This window comes from Leishmania major, chromosome 31 (genome assembly GCF_000002725.2).
Source record: "Leishmania major strain Friedlin complete genome, chromosome 31".
In the NCBI taxonomy this organism is placed as follows: Eukaryota; Euglenozoa; class Kinetoplastea; order Trypanosomatida; family Trypanosomatidae; genus Leishmania; species Leishmania major.
In genome coordinates, this window is record NC_007272.2 from 487,187 (window position 1) to 506,929 (window position 19,743).

Sequence of the window (19,743 nt, forward strand, 5' to 3'; positions counted from 1 at the left end):
AACCCGCCTCTTTCCTTCCTCTCCTCCACCCACCCAACCGACGCACTCGCTCACGAATTACTCCGGTCATTGGCGTCCTCTTTCGTCCCCTCCCTTCCGCTTCGGTCACAGTTGTCTCCGTCTCGACGGAATCGGCTGGGCTGAGAGAAGAGGTGACAAGACGGTAATAACACAAAAAAAACACGAGAAAAAAACGGGCGGAAGAAGGAGTTCGTTCGTGTCGCTGTTCGTAATTTCCTGTGAGTTTGTGTGTGTGTGTGTGTGTGTGTGTGTGTGTGCGTATGTCCTTTCCAGCTCAGCACGCACACAACAATAAACGAAAGGAAGAGAAGGGCAAAGTACACGAGAATACGAAAGGAGGGCGGTGCGGCCTCACGGCGCGGGTGGCGACTAAGATGCGGCAAAAGGGGGAAAAAAGGGCACCACTCATATCAACAAACGCGCGCAGCCCTTTTTTTGCTACTCCCCCTCGCATCTTCCAACGATTCGTGCTGCGACCATAATGTGTGGGCATGCGTGAACGTAGTCAGCGGGTGACGGCTCTCTCATGGAGACAAGAAAAAGACCCGAGTTGTGGCACTAGGAACAGAATGGCAGTGTGCACAAGTGTAGAGAGAGACAGAGACGCACAAGGTGCTGGCGCCGTGGCATTTCCGTAGGCTGCGAAGCAAGCCTGTCCACAGCACCATCAGGCCTACTCGATGAGGTTCAGCACAATACCGCCCATCTTCGACTGGAACACCGGTGCAAACACAACGGAAATGATGGCCATGAGCTTGATGAGAATGTTGAGCGCCGGGCCCGAGGTATCCTTGAGCGGGTCGCCGACGGTGTCACCGATGACGGCGGCGCCGTGCTGCGGGGAGCCTTTGCCCTTGTTTTTGTCGCGCAGGCCACCCTGCTCAATATACTTCTTCGCGTTGTCCCACGCACCGCCGGTGTTGGAGGCCGAGATAGCCATCTGCACGCCTGACACGATCGCGCCGGGCAGCAGACCGGCCAGAGTGTACTTCCCGAAAAGAATGCCAATCACGATCGGGGTCATCATCACCAGTGCCGCCGGCGGAATCATCTGATTCAGAGCAGCCTTAGTGGCAATGGCCACGCAGCTCTCGTAGTCTGGCTCCTTGCGGCCCTCAGCCACCTCAGGGTCCTGGAACTGACGGCGAATTTCGTTCACCATGTCCATGGCCGCAACGCCGACAGACTTCATCGTCATTGCAGAGAACCAGTACGGCAGCATGGCGCCGAAGAGCAGACCAGGCATCACGCACGAGTCGAGGATGTTCACCACGGGGATCGCCACACGTGACACGTAGGCGCCGTAGAGTGCCAGCGCGACAAGCGCAGCCGAGCCAATGGCAAAGCCCTTGCCGATGGCAGCGGTTGTGTTGCCAGCCGCATCCAGCGCATCCGTGATCTCGCGAATCTCGTGGCCCATGTGCGACATCTCCGCAATACCGCCGGCGTTATCGGAAATAGGGCCGTACGCGTCGATCGTCAGGGCGACAGACATGGTCGAGAGAATACCGAGCGCGGCGAGGGCAAAGCCGTACACGCCGCACATGCGGTAGGACACATAGATCGTCGTGCACATCGCGAGGATTGGGGGCACCACAGAAAGGTAACCGAGTGCGAGGCCGTAGATGATGTTCGTGGCGGCACCTGTCTCGCATGCCTCCGCAATCTCCTGCACTGGGCGGTAGGCATTGGAGGTGTAGTACTCGGTTGTGTAGCCGATAATAAGGCCAGACCAGAGACCGCACAGGACGCAGATGAGGGCGCCCCAGCGCGAACTCTCCATGCCGCCCACGCTGAAGGTCGGCGGCAGCGCCACTTCCGTGAGGAAGATCAGCACAATTGTCGCGCCGATCGTCGACAACAGCAGCTGACGCTTCAGGGCCGGCTCGATGTCGTGAGAGCGGTGCACGCCGCTATTGGTGGCGCCCATAGTGGCCACTACAATGCACACGATCACACCGACGGCCGTGATGAGCAGCGGGTACATCATGGATGTGAAGGAGGCCGTCAGCTCAGCAGAGCCCGCCGCCACTACGAGCGCAGCACATGACGCCTCGCCGAAGCTGCCAAAGAGGTCAGAGCCCATGCCAGCGATATCACCCACGTTGTCGCCGATGCAGTCGGCAATCACGCCAGGGTTGCGCGGGTCGTCCTCAGGGATATTGTTCTCCACCTTGCCCACAAGATCAGCACCAACATCGGCAGCCTTGGTGTAGATGCCGCCACCCACACGACCGAAGCAGGCGATGGCCGACCCGCCAAGGCCAAACGCCGCCACGCATTCGTACAGCTCCGGTATCGTCTCGACACCGCTGCCAAAGTACGCTGCCACAATCTTCACGGTGGCGAATAGCGCGAAGAGACCCATCGAGGTGAGGCCGAAGCCCATCGTGATACCGCCGCGGAGAGCCGTCTGGAAGCCGAGCCTGTAACCGCTGGCCTGGTCGCCGTCATCGCCGCCAGAAGTCGCCATCACAGCCGTGCGTGCGTTTGTGTACACGGCAATGCGCATGCCGATCCAGCCTGCCCCCACCGATGTGACTGCGCCCACCAGGAAAGCAAACAGGGAAAGGCTAGCGTTCATCCATGGGGACTGCGGCGGCACGTTGCCCTCCTGAGGCGAAGAGAGCGCGATGCCGAGAAGGAAGAAGATCAGTGTGCCGAAGCCAGACATGAATATGGCCATGTACTTGTACTCGGACATCAAGAACGCTGTGGCGCCTTCGGAGATGCGAGTGTAAATCACGTACACGTTGCGCATCACCTCGTCCGTGAGATAGGCATTGCGCAGGCCCTGATCCTTCCCAGGGGTAATCTTGATGAACGACAGGACGTACCACCAGTACATGGCAAAGGAGAAGCCCACTGCCGCCGACAGGACAATCACAACGGAAGCCGTCTCAGCCGACATCAGCGGGCGCGCTAACGGCGGCACGTGAATGTTCCCTGCATTTTGGTTCACGTTGTTGTTCGCTACGTGGGCATTTACCGGCGTCGCAATTGGATTCAGTGGTTCCTTGGCCGCAACGGCGACCGCGAGGAGAGCAACGGCAAGAAGGACAATCAAGATCCTCCCAGCCATCTTTACGCTTGCAAAGAAGGAAGAGAGCCACAAATGGGTGTGCAGAGAATTCCTACGTCTTATATAGGGGGAGGGATACACAAGAAAGAGCAAGAGAAGAAGAAAGGCGATATCTTACTGGTCGAGAATACTACTGTGTTTGGCTGAGACGTAAGGGACGGAAAGAAGGCAACAACAGACAGAGAAGTGGTGTGTGTGTGCAAAGAGTCGAAGAGAGGCGGCACGGCAAGCCCTCTGGTCACGTCAAGCAGGAAGACATCCAGCGGTATCACAGGAGCACAAGCAGCGTTTATTTGGCGTTGCCAGTAAGACGGGATCTGTTGAAACTTGGTGATAGCGCGAGTGAACAGCGAGATGCGCGTTTTTGTCTGTTCGCTCCTGTTCGCAGGTGCCCAGTCATACATCGGGGACTTCCACAACAGGCAGCGAAGAAAGCAAGCAACAACAAAGAATGAAAAGAATGTCTGCCTTCCACCACCGAGCCGAAGAGTACGCTGTTCAGCGTTCTCTTTTGTATGCTTTCTGGCGGAAGCACAAACGCAAGGCAGCTCTTCTGAGGCGGTAGCCGCGTACACCCGGCACATACACCGGCACCCTCTTGGTTCCTACGGCTGTCAGGAACACCGCTGGATCATTTTTCTTTCAACAATGACCTGCAACTCGCGTGAGGCGGATGAAGAGAGAAGGGTTCCCTTCATCACTAGTGTCTCGATGCAGGCCAGAGATGACACAAGCTCTTTGAGAGCAGGAAACGTAGCGTTTGTAAACGGGTTGTAAGACACATCCAGGTGGACTAAGTTTGTGCCTGCTGGCCCTCGAAGTATGCCGCACAGATCGTTAACGTCATCACTCTCCAGGTCGTTGTTGCAGACGGAGAGAGAAATGAGATGCTCGCCGTTGTACTGCAGCAGGTCCAGCACCGGCCTCAGACCCTCCACACCCACGTAGTTGCTGGAGAGATTGAGAGTAGCAAAGTAGTCTGCATCACTGCCGCTGAGCTCGCGCACCACACTGAGGTTTGGGCTTACACCATGGCATCGACACGCTTGGCGGTAAACATCGGCGACAGGGGTTCCAGGTGAAATTTCCTGGACTGGCAGCTCTGCCATACTCTTTCGCGACTGCGCCAACACATCCATCACAGCAGAGCGCGGCCATGCAGCATCAGTAGAGCGGGCGCTCGTCGTCTGCAGTGAAACCGAGCTTCCAATGGCTCCTGCATAGCGGCTTATAGAGCCACAGAGGCCTTTTTTGAAGAGGGCTGTTTCACTCGAAATGCTTGTCAGCGCTGCCTTCTCCCGGCACTCTGGTTTTTGGGCAGATGTTACTTCAGTTGGCTGTGCCTGACTGCGATTTTCCTCTACTGCATCATTCTCGGTAGCATTCACCGCTTGGGCAAGTAGCTCTGCTCTCTTGAGTAACTGCTCTTCGGCATTGGATAATGTTGCCGCGTCCTTTGCGGTGCCGCCTGTTTTGGTGGCGACTTGACACAGCTGCACACGGATTTGCTTGAGGGACTGAAACTGCTTGTCTGCCCGCATGGCCGAGTACATTGTCCCCAGCAAAACACCTCTCACGCGAACCGGTAGACACGGTAGCGTTTCGCGAATCTCAAGCGTCTTTTCCCACAGCTGCTTGCCGTAGCTGGTGCAGGCTTCACGGAAAAGTCGCACATTCCTCGCCTTTAGTGTGGGAGAGTCTTTGAGTGAAAGCAGCGGTCGAACCTCTTCCACGAAGAGCTGAGTGGTCCGGTCGTTGTTGCGCACATCGAGATCTTTGAGATACACATTTGGATACGGCGATTCACACCGAAAGCCGCACTGTGCCCTTGCCTGCGTGACTGATGCCTCATCCAGGCCAAGCTTCTGCCTCAGCCTATTCCAAAACAACGCCGTTTCCCCGGGGTCGCTTCTGTAGCACTCCACTGGTTTTTCTTGGATAGCGGGCGGCTTCTTTGCTAGTGCAGGAGCATCATCAATGCCTGGGTTGGTGACCTCAGAAGTCTTGTCAGCGCCATACCAGCTCTCGCGTTGCCTGCCTTTATTGTTCGGTGCCCAGCCCAGTACGGCTTGCTGTTCTTCGTGTTGCTGTGCCACAAGGCTTCGGACGCTCCCTTCAACGTCTCCGATGGATGCGGCGACTGCAGCGACGCTGGAAAAGACATCAGCTCCCTCCGACATGGTAGTCAGCGCGAAAGCGTCTTCAACCGAAACAGAACGAGGTATGCACGGCAACACTTGTGCAGCTTGTGCGATTCTTTTCGCTTCCACGCTGAGCGGTGGGGTGGAAGTAGCTTTGCTTGCATAGCTGAAGGTGGATAATTCATCGCTAGGGAAAGCGGAAGGCTCTGTGATGCTTGGTGCTCCTAGGTTTGTGGTTCTAGCCGCTGCTAAAAGCTTCTCAACGTAGGAGGATATCGAGCTGCGAAGCGACTCCAGAGACTCTTCACGCCTGTCTTCAGCGACACTTATACTTGTCGCTGCTTGAGGGAATTGCTTCGCAAAGCGGGCATTAAGTGCTACACTCGAGGCGACGTCACCGAGTCGTGCCAGCAATGCTGAGGCCACATAATCAGAGACCTCGTTGGCGGTAAGGTTATCTGGCGTGCGGAAGAGCTGCAGCGTGGTGTTCGCCGTGCAGGCGTCAACGTTGGTGGAAATCGCGTGCGACACAACGGTGATGAGCTTTGATTCGATGGTGCGAGAGAGGTCGCACACAGCAAGTGCGTAAGAGGTCTGTACATCTTCCCAAGCCAGCCTTCGAAAGCTGTCGATAAGAGTCTTGTGAACGTTGCAAAAAGAGTTAAAGAAGGCACTGTACATTGTCATGAAAAGCGTGCGCAGAGCTGTTAGTAGATGATCCACCACTTTCAACCACTCCTGGAACGATGGCTGCGCATGACGCGGCTTGGGTTGAAGCTCAGTGACGAGTGTGTCGAGCTGCTGGAAAAACGGGTTTATTGCCCATTGTTTCACTGCTCGTTGAGTGCGGTATTGCTCAAGGCGCGGCGCAAGCGATTTAGTGTCGATGGCAGCGTCTGCAGGGAGGTCAAGATTATGCGTCTCACAGGGGCCGCAGCACCAGTGTCCTGGGAGAAAAAATAGGAGAGTTTCGCGCAGAAACGCGTTGACCGAAATGAACTGGCCGAGTTGCCCTGCCCAGAGGTTGATGAAGGTCATGCGTATATCTTGAGATGCGGCAATCTGGGGAGTTGGCGGCGCTACGTTGTCCTTGTGGTGCTTGGCATGAGTGGGCTGCGGAGCGGCAGCGCCAAAGCTGAGTACTGTCAGCCGCAAAAGCGTCTCGGCTTCCATTCTGATGGGGGGCTGTGTGTATGAATAGCGAATCGCCGTTGACGAAAGAGTAAGACAGTGGGTGGACCAACAGGAAGGAAGATTGGTGCGAGGGAAGACAAAGCAGTCAGTGTACCAATTAAGAGTTTCTAAGCAGTCTTCAAGTGGTTTCCGTTGGAGATGATGCGTGCTGCACCTTGACAAGGGTGCTTTGCTTCCGGTCTGATGTTCACTACTGCTGTCATACATGTCAAGGATGCATGCGCTTCAAAAAGCGTCTTCACACTGCTTCTTGGTTTTGAGAATTCTTTAAATCCCCAGATGACGGAGAAACACCTCAGCCTGCTCTTCAGGGTTCGGTGCCTAGGATGCAGGAAAGTCAGAGCGACTTCTCGCTACCGATGCCTGCGGTCAGGCCCTGGATGGCGGTGCGTCAGATCGAGCCGTGACAGCGAACATGCTTGTGCCATCCACATGTTGGGCAAGGTTTCAGCGTGACTCTAACGCGTCTCGCCCGGCATTCGCGTTGAATACCTCTAGGGGTGATGGGCCTCAGCCGCCTTAAGGGACGCGCTGGCTGGGGGCCGGCGTGCTGGGAGAAGGTGTTTAAAGCGACCCGGAGAGCGGGGTGTGTGGTTGATGTTTGAGGCCGGGGAGATGCTCAGACAACTGCGTCAGGTCATTGCTTCAACGTGTGTCCATCGCTGCTTCGCGTCATTTGACGGGGCGGCGACAGGCAGATCAAGAGCCAGGTCTGATCCCTGCCGTGTGACGGGGGATAAGCATGGTGGAGAAGGAAAAGGTCTCACGGCATGCACACCAAGACACCAAAGGAGTTTTTTCTCCTGTTTGCTTGGTGCATTGTGCTGAATGGCGACGGAAGGTGTTACTAGAATGACCAAATGGACGCTCAGGGAGGCGCTGGCTGCGAGTAGAACCTGTGTTGGGACCCCTCATCCCCTTTCCGAACAACGGGAAAGAGACCGAGGTTTTCGCTGGGCGGATTTTTGATTGCGGCGCTTGGCTCCGTGGCCGGAGCCACAGCGCAGTTGGTCTAGTGGTAGAATTCTCGCCTGCCACGCGGGAGGCCCGGGTTCGATTCCCGGACTGCGCAAACGTTTTCCCTAGCCGCCCTTTGGCGGCGGCCTGGGAAAAAATTTTCCGATGCCGGGGATCGAACCCGGGTCTAGCGGGTGAGAGCCGCTTGTTCTATCCACTATACCACATCGGAACTGAAGGTTAAAACGATTCACGGCTAGGTGTACTCCCCAGCAGCCGGGACCACGCCCCGAGCTCCTCTGGGGCGTGGCGTGGGCAGCCAGAGACGCCGCGTTTCACAGTGGGCAACGGACACGAGTACGGGACGGGGGTGGGGAGAGGGTGGGGTGGGGCAAAGAAAAGTTGATGGAAACTGTCGATGCATTGATGTCACGGAGGGCCACTCTCTTACATGGTGCATGGATTCAAACGCCACTCTACCCCCCTCCCCGCCCCCAGCCTGCCACCGAGCCATCGGCGTGGTGCAGAGCAGCGGTAGACAAACGCCACCGCAACGAGCGAACTCGGTCATCTGAGAGCGCGTCCTTCGCGCAAAGCCGTACCCACTCCGCGCCTCGCGGCCGCTCACACCACGGCCGTCGTCACCGGCCGCATCCCTTTCCCAGTGGCCCAGGCCCACTCACCAGTAGTCGGTGAGGGCCGGGGGTGGGGATACGCTCGAGCCGCGTTGACACACCCTGCCCGCCGCATGGATGACACGAGTGTGTGCACTGTCGCAGGTCGACCCGACGCAGCACCAGCCACTGCCTGGCCGCCGGCATCAGGAGCGACGGAGTCGACCTGACGTTCCTGCGTCCTAGGCACCTGGCCCTGCCACCACCAGAGGTGGCTCGGCATTTGGCAGAGGGATAGAGGGAGCGCTGCTGGGCCTCCTCCCACACAGAGCGGGGGAGGGGGTGCACTGATCCCTGAGATACCACGCACTGAAAAGGGTGTCCACTCCCGTCGTAGGGGAACTGACAAGGCATTGGGGAAGAAGAGCGCGCGAAGTATGACGTTGACAATCTGAGCCGCTCCTTATCGCGTTGCGCATCACTTTGTCGCGCAGTTCACGTGACCATCAGCATCAGGGCATCTGCTTGGTAGCGGCGCGGGTTGCGTCGGTGGTGCGGGCTTTGTGTGTTTCCTCGTTCGGATCGAGGCAAATATGCACAGACAGTGTCCATAGGAACCGCCACAACAAACAAAAAAATCGGGAAGAACGAAATTCGGAGGCACACGAAAAGAAAAGGGACGACGAGGGCGCGCGCAGCGCTGACACTTGTGAGAAGAACAACACGGAAACATCAATGCTTGACGGGGAGAGCGGGGGTTACCAAACCAAAGAAGAAAAACGAAAGGCTAAGGGGAAAAAAAAAACAAACAAAAACAAAAATAATTAAAAAAAAGGCGCTGAGGCTCAGGGGGGGGAGAGGGGGATGCGGATAAATTTTGCCATGGTGCGCAAGCAAGCGCGAGAGATCCATAGGCTGGAACGCACAGAAGTAGGGGGCAAAGTGCAGAGGAACAGCTCCATGTGGGCTACGCGTGTGGGGCGCACACAATGTGCGCCGGCTGCCCATATCGGCGACAGCCCCACCGCACCGGCAGCACAAAAAGGATATGAGAAATGTAACGCGTCAGGCATCTGTGTCATGACTAGGGCGCCGTATCAGACCCCGCGTCCCAGCTATGAAATAGGTGGCAGATTGGGATAATGAATGAAAAGTGGGTTACCGATGAAGAGAACCTGCGTTCCACAGCCACTGGCCATTGTATACCAGGGTGGATGATGTGCAGCCTCGACCCTGCACTGCACCTCCGCCCGCACCGGGTCGAGCGCGGGGTGTCCTCATCCGTGGCCAAATAGGCCGTCTCCAGTAGACCTGTACAGCACGATGGCGCTGAGACGAAGGAAACGAAGGCAAGTATGCAAACATACCATACGATGGGCATGCATACTTTCCGCTGTTCTTCGTCTCCGCATGCTCCCCTCGCGCGAGGTTGCCGCCCTTTCGCACTGCTGCGAGAGCACTGCAGCACCCTGTGAACGGGAGAGACTGACTGGAGAGCTCGCGCGCATTCGATGAAGCACAAAAAAAGGAAGTGCGCAAAAGGGATGGCGAAAATACAATGGAAACGAAAACGCACGAGCGGGGAAAAGACGGTCTTGGGCCTGGAATGAGATGAAGGGGCAGATGGCAGAACGAGAGAAATGAATACGCCACGGGCCTCGCGTCTTGCCAACGACGCCGCACGTCACGCATAAGCCACAGAAGAAGATAGAAAACGAGAACACGCACCAACCCCACTACTGGGGCATGATGCCAGTGGGGGCTAGCGTGTAGCGGTGGCGGTGACGCCGCTGACAGAAGATGTGGATGCTGGACTGTGACGGACTCCCTCGCCGCGCTTCTCGAGAGCGCGCGCCGAGTCGCTGACATTTCCCTCGTCTTCGTCTTCGTCCTCCTCACACTCCTCGTCCTCCACCTCCTCCCAGTACCACTCGTCGCCATTCTCATCCGTGTACACCTCGCCGTAGACGCCATCCTCAGTGTCCACGTCGTCCTCGTCGATGCCAGCAGCCCGTGCCCACTCCTCCGCGCTCACACCTGCCGCCATCGCGGCTGCGCGGGCACGACGCTGCGCGTTTGTGTACCCAAACGTGTTTGCCAGTGGCCGCTGCATCTTGCTCTTATCCGGCGCGAAGCGAAGGGTTGTCCCAAGGAAGATGCTAAAGGGGGCGGAGGGGGTGGAGGCCTTACTCGGCACCCCGGACGCCGAGTTCCGGCTCAGCACCGTCCTCGAGCCTCGCACGTTCGCGTTCAACTGCAGCGAGGAAAAACTGGAGTCTATAGCAAAACCGTACTGGTCTAGATTACCATGCGAGCTGAGGCTCTTATTCACGTGCGAGTCGGGAAGGGTGCTGCTAGGCTCGGACGACGTGAACTGAGCAACCGGGTGCATGTTCTCTGCGATGTAGGGGTCGAAGGTAACGTGCGGTCGCGCGCCACCGCCACCGGTCTTCACCGTGGTGGAGAGCTTCACCATCGAGTACTCGGGCTGCGGCTTCTGGTTTAGCGGCAGCAATTTCGTGTCAGCGAGCGAGGACGGAATGGCCCAGCTGCCGCGCGGGATGCTGGCCGCCCTCACAACAACGTCCATGCTGCTCAGACTGTCCTCCTTGTCGAGGTAGAACACTATGGAGTTGCTGCTGCGGGCTCCGCGACGGGCGTCGAAGCCGGCGGGGTGGAAGCCCTCCAGCAGGTTGTCGTACTCCTCCTCGTTCTCATCATCATCACTGTCGTCGTTCCAAGAGAGACCGAGCTGTGCGCGCAAGGGCGCTGCAACCGCTGCTGGCTTCGCGGCCGCTGGTGTCGGTGGGGTCTCTCTTAAGGGCTGGGAGGGCTTTGCGGAGCTGGGGATCGCGGTCAAGTAGTCGTGCCCGGTTTCTCTCGGCGGCGAGGACACAAGCGAGGGTCCTCCGTAGGATGTGCCCTGCTGCTTCGCGGATGCGCTGGCGGGCTTCAGGATGGCGCAGGATGCCTGGTGAAAACCGTCCTCATCATCGTCGTCTTCATCGACGTACGCGCTGACTACGCGCTGGCGGCTTGCCGGCCGCACCGTGCGTACGTGTTTCGCTGACGACTTGTTCTGGTTGGGTGTCGCGGCGGACGTGGCTCCCTCGACTTTTCTCGCGTCAGTAGCCTTGGCAGCAGTTTTCCCAGACGCTGCGCCGAGCAAATCCGCGACGCTCAGCTTCGCACTTTCCGATACGCTGATGCTGACATCGTTTTGCCTCTTCGCCTTGACGGCGGCGCTGCTGGGAGTGCCGTTGCGCGACATCTCCGGCTTCTGTGGCTTCTGCTCTTGCTGTGCCGATCGCTGCTGGCCTTGTGCCGCCTCGTCGACGGAAGTGGCACTGTCGCTGTCGTCGGCGGGCGTGGGGGTGGCTGTGATGCACTGCGGCGGCTTTGCGTTGAACTGCAGCGTGGACAGCACGCAGGACCCGTAAAAGTCAAACGCGGCTGCCTCGTCAAGGAGAAGGGACATGCTTGAGGACGTGCTTTTGTGCAGGTCATGGCTCACTGCGGCGGATGTACCGACCGAATCCAGAGAGCAGGACAGTGGCGGCGGCGAGACTTCCGCCAGCCCCGGCTCTGAAGTCTGGTGGTGGTGGAAAGGTGGAGGCGAGGGAATGTGCGCCGCCCGCGGTTGGGGCTTGATCGTCTCGCAGCTGGACGGTCTAGGCGCCTCCGACGACGCGCCTGCCTCCGCCAGCAACCTCGCATCGTTGGCCCTCCCCTCCGCCGCTCGCCCGCCGTTGCGGAGGCTGCAACGGGAGCCCGAGTCTGAGGGACCGTTCGGGGACACGGCACCAGAACCGGTTGCCACCAGGTCCTTCAAAGGCTGCCCACTCGCATCACCCTTCTTGTCATGTTCAGGCAACGGCGAGGCGTGTTCGGTGCTTCTCGCCGAGGAACGAGCAGCTGGCTTTCCATCGTCACTGCCAGACGGAGGCAGTCCGCTGAGCACTACCATGGGGCTGATGCTCAGCGACTGCTCGCTTGCCGAACGCACCCCTGGCGCGGCAGAGTGCACGTCCGGCGTATTGCAGCGCACCTGCAGCAGACGGCGACCTTTGCGCACCTGCACCAAATCCCTCAAGCTCGACGGCGGCGGCGTGTGCGCGCGGGTGAGGAAGGACGGCGTGCGGCGCAGCGCTTCCTGCTGCTCCGTCGACAGAGTCGATGCGTGGCGATTCAGCGGACGCGGCACGTCATCTAAGCTGAGACTGCAGCTACTGACAGATTTGATCGTGGTGCGTGGCGTCGACAAGCGGTTGCTCGTGCACTGCAATCGACGCACCAAGGAGGAATTCTCGGAGACCACCACCTCCATCGAGCTCTGTGTGCTGTGATTGCTGTACATACTACTCGTGCGACGCGTGCTCTTCAGCAGAGTGCCGACAGCTCCGCGAAAAGAACCCAACTTGCCCACGTTCATCGGGGGTGGGATGGGGACAACGTGGGCGATGACAGGGATGTTGCTCTGTTGGCTCCGCTGGCTGCCGTCAACGCCGTCGGCGAAACTGGCGACCGGCTCGTGCCCCGTGTCGTGAGCGCTGCTTCCGGTGCATGCGCCGTTCGCCTGGCGCTCCTTGCAGAAGGGGCTGAGCGTCACCCTGCTGGCGCTAGTGCTGCTCCTGCCTACGCCTGCGGCTGCGTTGCCCTCGATGGGGGCTGTCACGGTGTCGTTGCTCAAGTTGCCGTTCGTTCTCGTGGAGATGGATCCGCCAGGGAGGTTGCTCACCCCTTCGTATGAATTTTTGTGGCGTTTGAGAGCGCGAAAGGGTGAGCCGGGCTGCTTCGGCACTGACTCCATAGCGGTGAAGACGGGGAGGGAGGTGGTGCTCGGCGGCAGAGGCTGCGGAGCGGGCGGAACGACGGCTGGGGCGGCAAGGCGCGACTTCGGCAAAGCAGGCGGCTGCCCTTTTTGAGCGCTGGTGGCGGTCAAACTCGGCGGCGAGGGGATTGCCGTCTTGTCGGGGAGCCCTATTGGTGGTTGCTTGTCACAATCCTCAGGCAGCGGCGACACGAAGTGGACGGAAGGCTTCTGCACTGTGCAGACGTCGGAGGGCGACAGACGCGTCACAGGAGGCTGCCATATCGGGGCGGTAAGATCAGACCGTGGAGTAGCCGGTGTACTGTTTATCGTCGCGGGCTTCGATGCCGGTGGATCGGTTGCAGCAGACCGTCGAACTGCCAATGCAGCGGTTGCGCCATGTACCGGAAAGCCAGTGCTGCTACTGGTCCGCGCGTTTGGGGTGCCCGTTAAGGCACCACTGGCGCGTTGAAGTCGTGGCATCAAAACCTCGCTCGTTTTCTCGCATTCCGAGGCTTGCCGCTGCGCCTGTTGCTGCTGAGAGCTACTGCTGACGCTGTCAACGTGCGATCGGCTGTTTGTGGACGGCGACTGAAGGCTTGGAAGCGATAACGGGGACGCCCGATCCCCTGTGCTGGTGCGGTTGCTCGCGCCGCCTTGCCGATTCCGCGAGTGGGAACTGGGAGAATGGTGCAGGTGGAGCGTGCCTGCCGTCTTGTCGTCCTGGCCAAAGGCATTCTTGTGTGAGTTATCGGGGACCGGGTGCCCGCTCGTCGCCTTCTTGGGCGAAGCAGCATTCTTCTTTGTCTGTTTTGGAAGGGAGAAGAGCTGCATGGCGAAGTGTCGTCAGCGACCCACTTCTCTGGTTCGCGTTTTGGCCGTTGGGCGGTGACCAGAGAAGCCGTACGACTCGCCAGGTGTGAGGGAGAGGTGGGGACTGCGGGGCCCTGTCGCTGTGTGTACGTACCCACGAGGAAAAGGACAGCAAATAATCACGTGGTGTGTCGGGCACCTGGGCAGAGTTCCAGTCCAGCAGCAAGGCAGGCGACGAAGATGGGATATGCAGGAGAGGGGAGACCCAAGAGAGCAGCATCAGACCCACCCGTCCGGTGGGCGAGGCCGCGAAGAAAACGATGAGTGAAGAGAGGACGTGCTAGTGCGATCGGTGTGGGTGGGGTGGGTGGAGACAGGTAGACGCACGCAAGACAAGAGAGTGAGGAAAGGGATATAATGTACACTGGCGAGTTAGGTGTGAGAGAGTGACCACAACACCAAAGGAGAAAATGCCCCGCACACCCACACGCAAAGGTGCGTCTGTGAAATTCCCAAAGGGCGGTGATGCACGTCTGGGGGTGGGGTGGGGTCGGGGGACAACAGAGAACGCGTGAGTCTCCTCCCTCCCCACCTCTGCCTTTCCGGGACTCTCTGTGGGTGGGGAGGTAAGGATGCCTGGCCCTACAGAGAAGGGGTGTGGGTGTGCGCACGAGGGAGGGAGCGAAAAGGGGAGAGGAAGAAAGCAATGAAGCACGGAGTGACACCAGCCGATGCGCTGGAGTACCGTATGTGACTCAGGTGGTGTATTGTGCGCAGCTACATCGTCGGCGGAGAGAATGGGTGAAGCGAGGGGACGAGAACGATGGAGAGAGAGTGGAGGGCCACACGCTGCTGTAGTGACGGTGCTTCGTCATCTCCGTCACACAGTGCTAAATACACAAGGATGCGCTGATAACGAAATCTACAAACGGTAGAGTGAGTGCACGTGCGCTCTTGGCGTCTCTGATGTCTGCCTGGTGGTTGCTACGTTGCATGTTATACAGCGTGCAGAGCGATGGATGAGTCCAGCAGGCGCCAAAGAGGAGACAAACGGCTGAACCTTTTCTTCAGTCGTTTCCGAGCGCATATATATATATATATATATTCTTGCAGAGATCATGGCTCATGGTCGTTCTACCAGCGATGGCGGTTCACCATGCACATAGACGGCAAGTGCTTTCTCTCCATACGAAGACACACCCGCGCAAAGGATCAAGAGCGTCATCTCGACTGTTTTCACGGAAGAGTGCCTACGTCCATAAAAAAAGGGGTAAAAATGGTGTATCAAAGTAGCACGGTTGCTTGTGAGCCACCACAACGCCACACGTACGTACAGAAACGCCATGGGCTTTGAGATGCGCCATCTCCAGTCGACATAGGGCATCAAGCAGTTGCACCCGTCATTCAAGCACGCAATGACGAGAGACGTGAGTCAGAACGCTATCGGCCAGCAACAAGAGAAGCCGTGGCGCCGCTACCCACCCATCCGACGCCTTGCCATGAGGGCCTCTGCTTCCGAACGGCTGCGCTCGAGCAGCGCCGGGATCGCCCTCAGCTCCTTCGTGGACTTCTCGATGACATCGGCGATGTTCCCCTGCATCCGCGCAAGCATTTGAATGCGGGCGGTGCGTGCGTCACGGCGGCGTTTACGCTCTGCTTTCTGCTTCTCGCGCAGCGTCTGCAGCTCCATCACCATTCGCAGCTCCCCCGACTGATACCGCTCCACCTCTTCACGGAGTCGGTGTACCTCGTGCCGTAGCTCAATCGTGCTCAGCTGCTCCACCGGCCGTGATTGGAGAGCCGAAGGAGCCCGGCTGTACTGGCTAACAAGGGAGCGTTCCGCCGCATGGGCTGCCGCTGCAGACGTCGCGGCACCGCCGCCACCCCCAAAGCTCGGGAAGCCACTAGTCGTTCCTGGGCTGTGCGGGTACACGTCCACCGACAGTCGAGACGCGCTGCCGTAGACGGTGTTCGCGTTGGTGGCAATCGTCATAGCATCCTCGTTCGTCTGCGACCTCACCTCTGCATCGGCAGCACCCGGCGCTGAGCCGCTGCCCAAGACGTCTTGCACGCTGAGCGTGTGTTGCGCATGTTGTAACGGCGCGCGCGTAGACGCCACAGTAGGCTGCAGGGTTTGGGAAGGATTGGAGTTGACTATGGGGGACACGGATGGCAGCGGTATAGATACGTTCAGTTGCGACAACTGCGATTGTAAAGGAAAGAGCTGTGTATGAGTGAGGAGGAGACGCTGCTGGGTAAGCAGCTCTTGCTCCTCAGCGCGGGCCTCTGCTGCCTCAAGCCTCTCCCACACTTCCTCGAGTTCGTGTTTCTGCGCCAGTACCATGTGTTCCGCTTCACTTCGCCGGTGCAGGGCGTCGTTGAGCTGTTCTTCCAGCTGGTGTGTCTCTTGCCGCTGAGTTTCGAGCTCGTCTGAGACGGCGCACAGGCGGGCTTGGAGTTCATCATACATTTCCTGCGTTATCATGGGCGACGACAACGTTCGACACGGCGACACAGTAGTGCCTCTCAGTGATTGCTGCCGCGGCGTGTCGCTGGCGGAGTGTGGCGCGGTGTCCATCTCCTCCGTTGACGGTGACTGCAGCACAGACGCGTGCGAGCAGTCGCCATGCGAGATGGCGACGCGGCTACTTTTGGCTGCTTTCGGTGCTATAGAGACGGCTGTTAGTGATGGTGAGCGGCGGCGCCACTCGCCTGCCTCGATGAGAAGCTCAGAGATACGCTGGTGTGCTGCCGTCAGCTGATCCTCGAGCTCTTCGACGACGCTGCGGTCGACTGTGTCGCGCGGGGTCGACGAGCGCCGCGCGTACCGGCCAGACCCAGCCTGAGATGCTCCATCGCTTTGCGCGCCGTCTGCCGTGGCACGCCGCGAGAGCGGCACATACCGAGAGCTCCGCTCGCATCGTTCCTGCAGGAGGCGATCGCGCTCCTCCGTGACGCGGCGCAGCTCTGTGCGCTTCGCATCCAGTTCGTCGCGCAGCAGCTGCACTTCCGCCTCTTTCGGGTTCTGCTGAAGGGCGGCGGAGAGGCGGGCTTCGAGGAGTCGCGTTTTTTCTTCTGCATCCTCTGCGCGCTGCCTTGCGGTTGTGACTTCAGTGACTGGAACAAGGGCCGCGTTGCTCACACCCGTAGAAGCCGCAGCCGCAGCTCTCGGGCTGAGCTGAGGGCTGTTGGTGGACCGGCGCACGCCAGTGCCGTGATAATTGCTGCCACTGTTGTTGTCGCTACCAGCTAATGCCTTGCGCGACTCGGCAAGGTTCAGCGCAGATACTGTACGATCCTGCGGCGTAGCGGTGGACACCACCGCCGACGGCACGAGCTCCTTCGCCACTGCTGATAGGATCAGACTTGCGGAGCTAGAAAACTCTATTTGATTGCCACGCGGCTGGTGTGTGTACACTCCTATCCGTGGCGCCTCGTCCTCTGGCAAGGCGCAGGCCACCCACGACGTGGGCACGACCAGAGCCGGCACAATAGTCTTTGCACCCTTTGGCGAGCCCTGCGCAACGTGAGGGGACGAGATGGCCAGCGCCTCAGCCTCGGCTATAAGGGCGTCGACGGCGGCCAGCTCTTCTTCCGCCATCTGCACGTACTCCATTTGATCCTTCCACTCCTTACGCAGAGCCGCCTCTGCCACGGAGTAGAGCTTCTTTGCTGGCTGCGATGCGGTCTCAGGGGCCCGCGCCAACTCCTTCGACGGCCACGCAGCATCCGGGCTCTGCGATGGTGTTGCCGCGAGCACGTGCTGCGTCGCCTTCAGCCGCCGTTGAGCCTCTGCCGCCTTGGCGAGCGCGTCGATCCACCGGTACAGGGCGGAGGCGGTCTTGTGCTCCTTTGCGACAGCCGCCACGGTCGGCCACGCCTTCAGAAAACGCAGTGCCCGCTGCGTATCATTGACTGTCACACTCATCGACTTGACGGCAGCCAACCGTTTTGGGAAAGAGACCGCCTGCACTATCGCGTCATCAAACGACGCACACGCGCGGTCGTGCAGCGGGGCCACGGCAGTTTCTATGAGACTCACCAACGGCTGCGAAGACGAGCCGCTGTGGCGCCGCTGTAGATCGGCCCATGCGAACGGCTTCACTGTCCGCAGTCCGGCGCGTGCGAGCAGCAGCTCCTTCTCGGCAGCGTCGGCGGCCTTCGCCGCGTCATCGACGGTCTTTCGAGCCGCATCGAGATGCTCCTTTAGCGGAGATGGTGCCCGCAGTGGGTTAGGTGTGGTTGGTAATGTGGCACTGCTGTTTTTCTCCTGCGTATGCTGACAAAAAAGCTCGTCGATTTCTCGTACTCGGTCTCTGCTAGACGCGAGGTCTGCTTTCAGGCGGTCTCGATGCTCTTGCATCTCTCGCAGCTCCTCGGCTGTCATCACTGTGCCCACATCGTCCGCGCTTAGAGGCATCGTAGCACTGCCGCGGTTATTTGCCCACTTGGGTGACGGAATAGATGCAGTGGGAAGACCACTAACGGAGGGGTCAGAGGCGTCGACAAGGCGCCCAGTAACCAGCCCGCCGCCTTTGCTTGCATCCTGCAGTGTCTGAGGAGCGAGCAGGATGAGCGGGCGTGGCTGTACAAGCACGGCGACGGTGCCGTCACATTGGGTGATGGTAGGCGTAGAGGCGACCACGCCGACAAGGCAGTGACTTCTGTCCGCCGAGGCGAAGAAGGCAACGGCCCTGTGCGGCTTTATGGTGGCCTTTGCAGGCGCGTCTGTCGCCGACGGCGAAGACATCCCAGCGATACAGTGCAGAAGGGTATCAGACAACAACTAACGCGGACCTCCGCACCGACGTGTCATGCCAGCATCGTGTATGGAAGAGCGAAGCAAGAAGAAAAAAAAACAGCAACGCTTGAAGAGGAGGATTGTGGTGGAGGCATACGTGTCTTCGGCGGTCACAAAGGATACAGCGCATATGGCTCCTTGCCGGCTGAGATGGCCCGCTTGCCTTTCCCGACCCCAAAGGACCGGTCATGCGTAGAAGAGCGCCATGGGTGGGTGCAGCACAGCTGTGCGCAGTCCCTCGTCAACAGACTGTCCACTGCACGTCCTCCTTCCATCGACGTGGTGACCGGCGGGGTACACCTAAGCGCAGGTCATCTCCGCCTCAACCCTGCACGCACCAAAGCACACGCGTACGCACACGCCCTCGTCGCGTGTTTGCGTTGTGTGTCTCTCCTCAGACCTTCCATAATGGACTCTTGTATGCATGAGCGAGTGAGAAACACACTGGAAAAGGAAAAAGGGGCGCGATAAGCACACATAGACACACATAGACACACACAGAGAGAGAGAGAGAGAGACAGACAGACAGACAACAGTCGAAACGACCCAGCGATGGTGACGCGCGTGATGATGACTTCCTCCACTTAGAAAACGAAAAGACACGCCGTCCACCGGCCGACAGAAGCGCCGACAAGCAAACATCGGAACGCAACGAAAGCTTGAAGAGTTTAAAACGAAAAAAAAAACACACACACACAGTAGTGCAGCGCGCCAAACACAAACAGGGGGTTATTGGAAGCAGTTGCCTACACTGCCGCGCCTTCTGTTCGTCCTGAGCGCCTGTTCTCGTTTGCGTGTGTCTGCTTGCCTGCACACCTCATGTGGCAATCTCCATTGTTGCGCTACGGTTGCCGTTCACACCTCCCCCTCCCGTGCCGTCCCCACTCTGGCAGGAGGAACAGAGACGGAAAGAAACGCCCGTTACGCCATCACACAGCAGACTTAACGGGAGAGCGGAAGGAACACGATGGATTTACTGATGTCTGAGCTCCCTTTCACAGACACATCGTGCGGCCAGCATACTCCCTCTCTCACATGGGAGACCTGCGTTCGGATGAGCTTCTATGGCGCGCACGTAGAGGAGGAGGGGGAGGAGGAGGAAGAGGAGGGAAGACGACATACGCCAACGGGGAAGGAACACGTGCTCGCGCTCACGCAAACGAAAGAAAAAAAGAAGGGGGAGAGGGAGAGAATCAACAAAGGCGGTCGCGTCAGCATTCATGCGAACTGTTCTGCCAACACCGTCCTGATTGCTGGCGCAGCTTATTCTTTTGTCGGTGGGGATCCATCGCGCGCGTGTGGTGACACAG

At 58.9% G+C, this 19,743-nt stretch overlaps 4 protein-coding genes and 2 non-coding genes across 6 annotated transcripts; 1 reads left to right on the plus strand and 5 right to left on the minus strand.

Moving 5' to 3' along the window:
* Positions 1–694: 694 nt before the first annotated feature.
* On the minus strand, positions 695–3,103 carry LMJF_31_1220 (putative vacuolar-type proton translocating pyrophosphatase 1; the record flags this gene model as incomplete). Its single annotated transcript, XM_001685055.1, has 1 exon — positions 695–3,103. The coding sequence occupies one exon, from the start codon at positions 3,101–3,103 to the stop codon at positions 695–697; it is 2,409 nt and encodes an 802-aa protein (XP_001685107.1).
* A 614-nt stretch (positions 3,104–3,717) lies between these two features.
* Positions 3,718–6,645, minus strand: LMJF_31_1230 (hypothetical protein; the record flags this gene model as incomplete). The annotated part of the gene is made up of 1 exon (XM_001685056.1): positions 3,718–6,645. One exon carries the CDS (start codon positions 6,643–6,645, stop codon positions 3,718–3,720), a length of 2,928 nt encoding a protein of 975 aa, XP_001685108.1.
* Positions 6,646–7,439: 794 nt separating this feature from the next.
* Positions 7,440–7,510, plus strand: LMJF_31_TRNAGLY_01. Its single transcript has one exon. It is a non-coding gene; the product is annotated as a tRNA-Gly (tRNA).
* A 45-nt stretch (positions 7,511–7,555) lies between these two features.
* LMJF_31_TRNAGLU_01 lies at positions 7,556–7,627 on the minus strand. Its single transcript has one exon. It is a non-coding gene; the product is annotated as a tRNA-Glu (tRNA).
* Positions 7,628–9,771: 2,144 nt separating this feature from the next.
* On the minus strand, positions 9,772–13,653 carry LMJF_31_1240 (conserved hypothetical protein; the record flags this gene model as incomplete). The annotated part of the gene is made up of 1 exon (XM_001685057.1): positions 9,772–13,653. The coding sequence occupies one exon, from the start codon at positions 13,651–13,653 to the stop codon at positions 9,772–9,774; it is 3,882 nt and encodes a 1,293-aa protein (XP_001685109.1).
* A 1,453-nt stretch (positions 13,654–15,106) lies between these two features.
* On the minus strand, positions 15,107–18,382 carry LMJF_31_1250 (conserved hypothetical protein; the record flags this gene model as incomplete). The annotated part of the gene is made up of 1 exon (XM_001685058.1): positions 15,107–18,382. The coding sequence occupies one exon, from the start codon at positions 18,380–18,382 to the stop codon at positions 15,107–15,109; it is 3,276 nt and encodes a 1,091-aa protein (XP_001685110.1).
* Between the last annotated feature and the right edge of the window lie 1,361 nt (positions 18,383–19,743).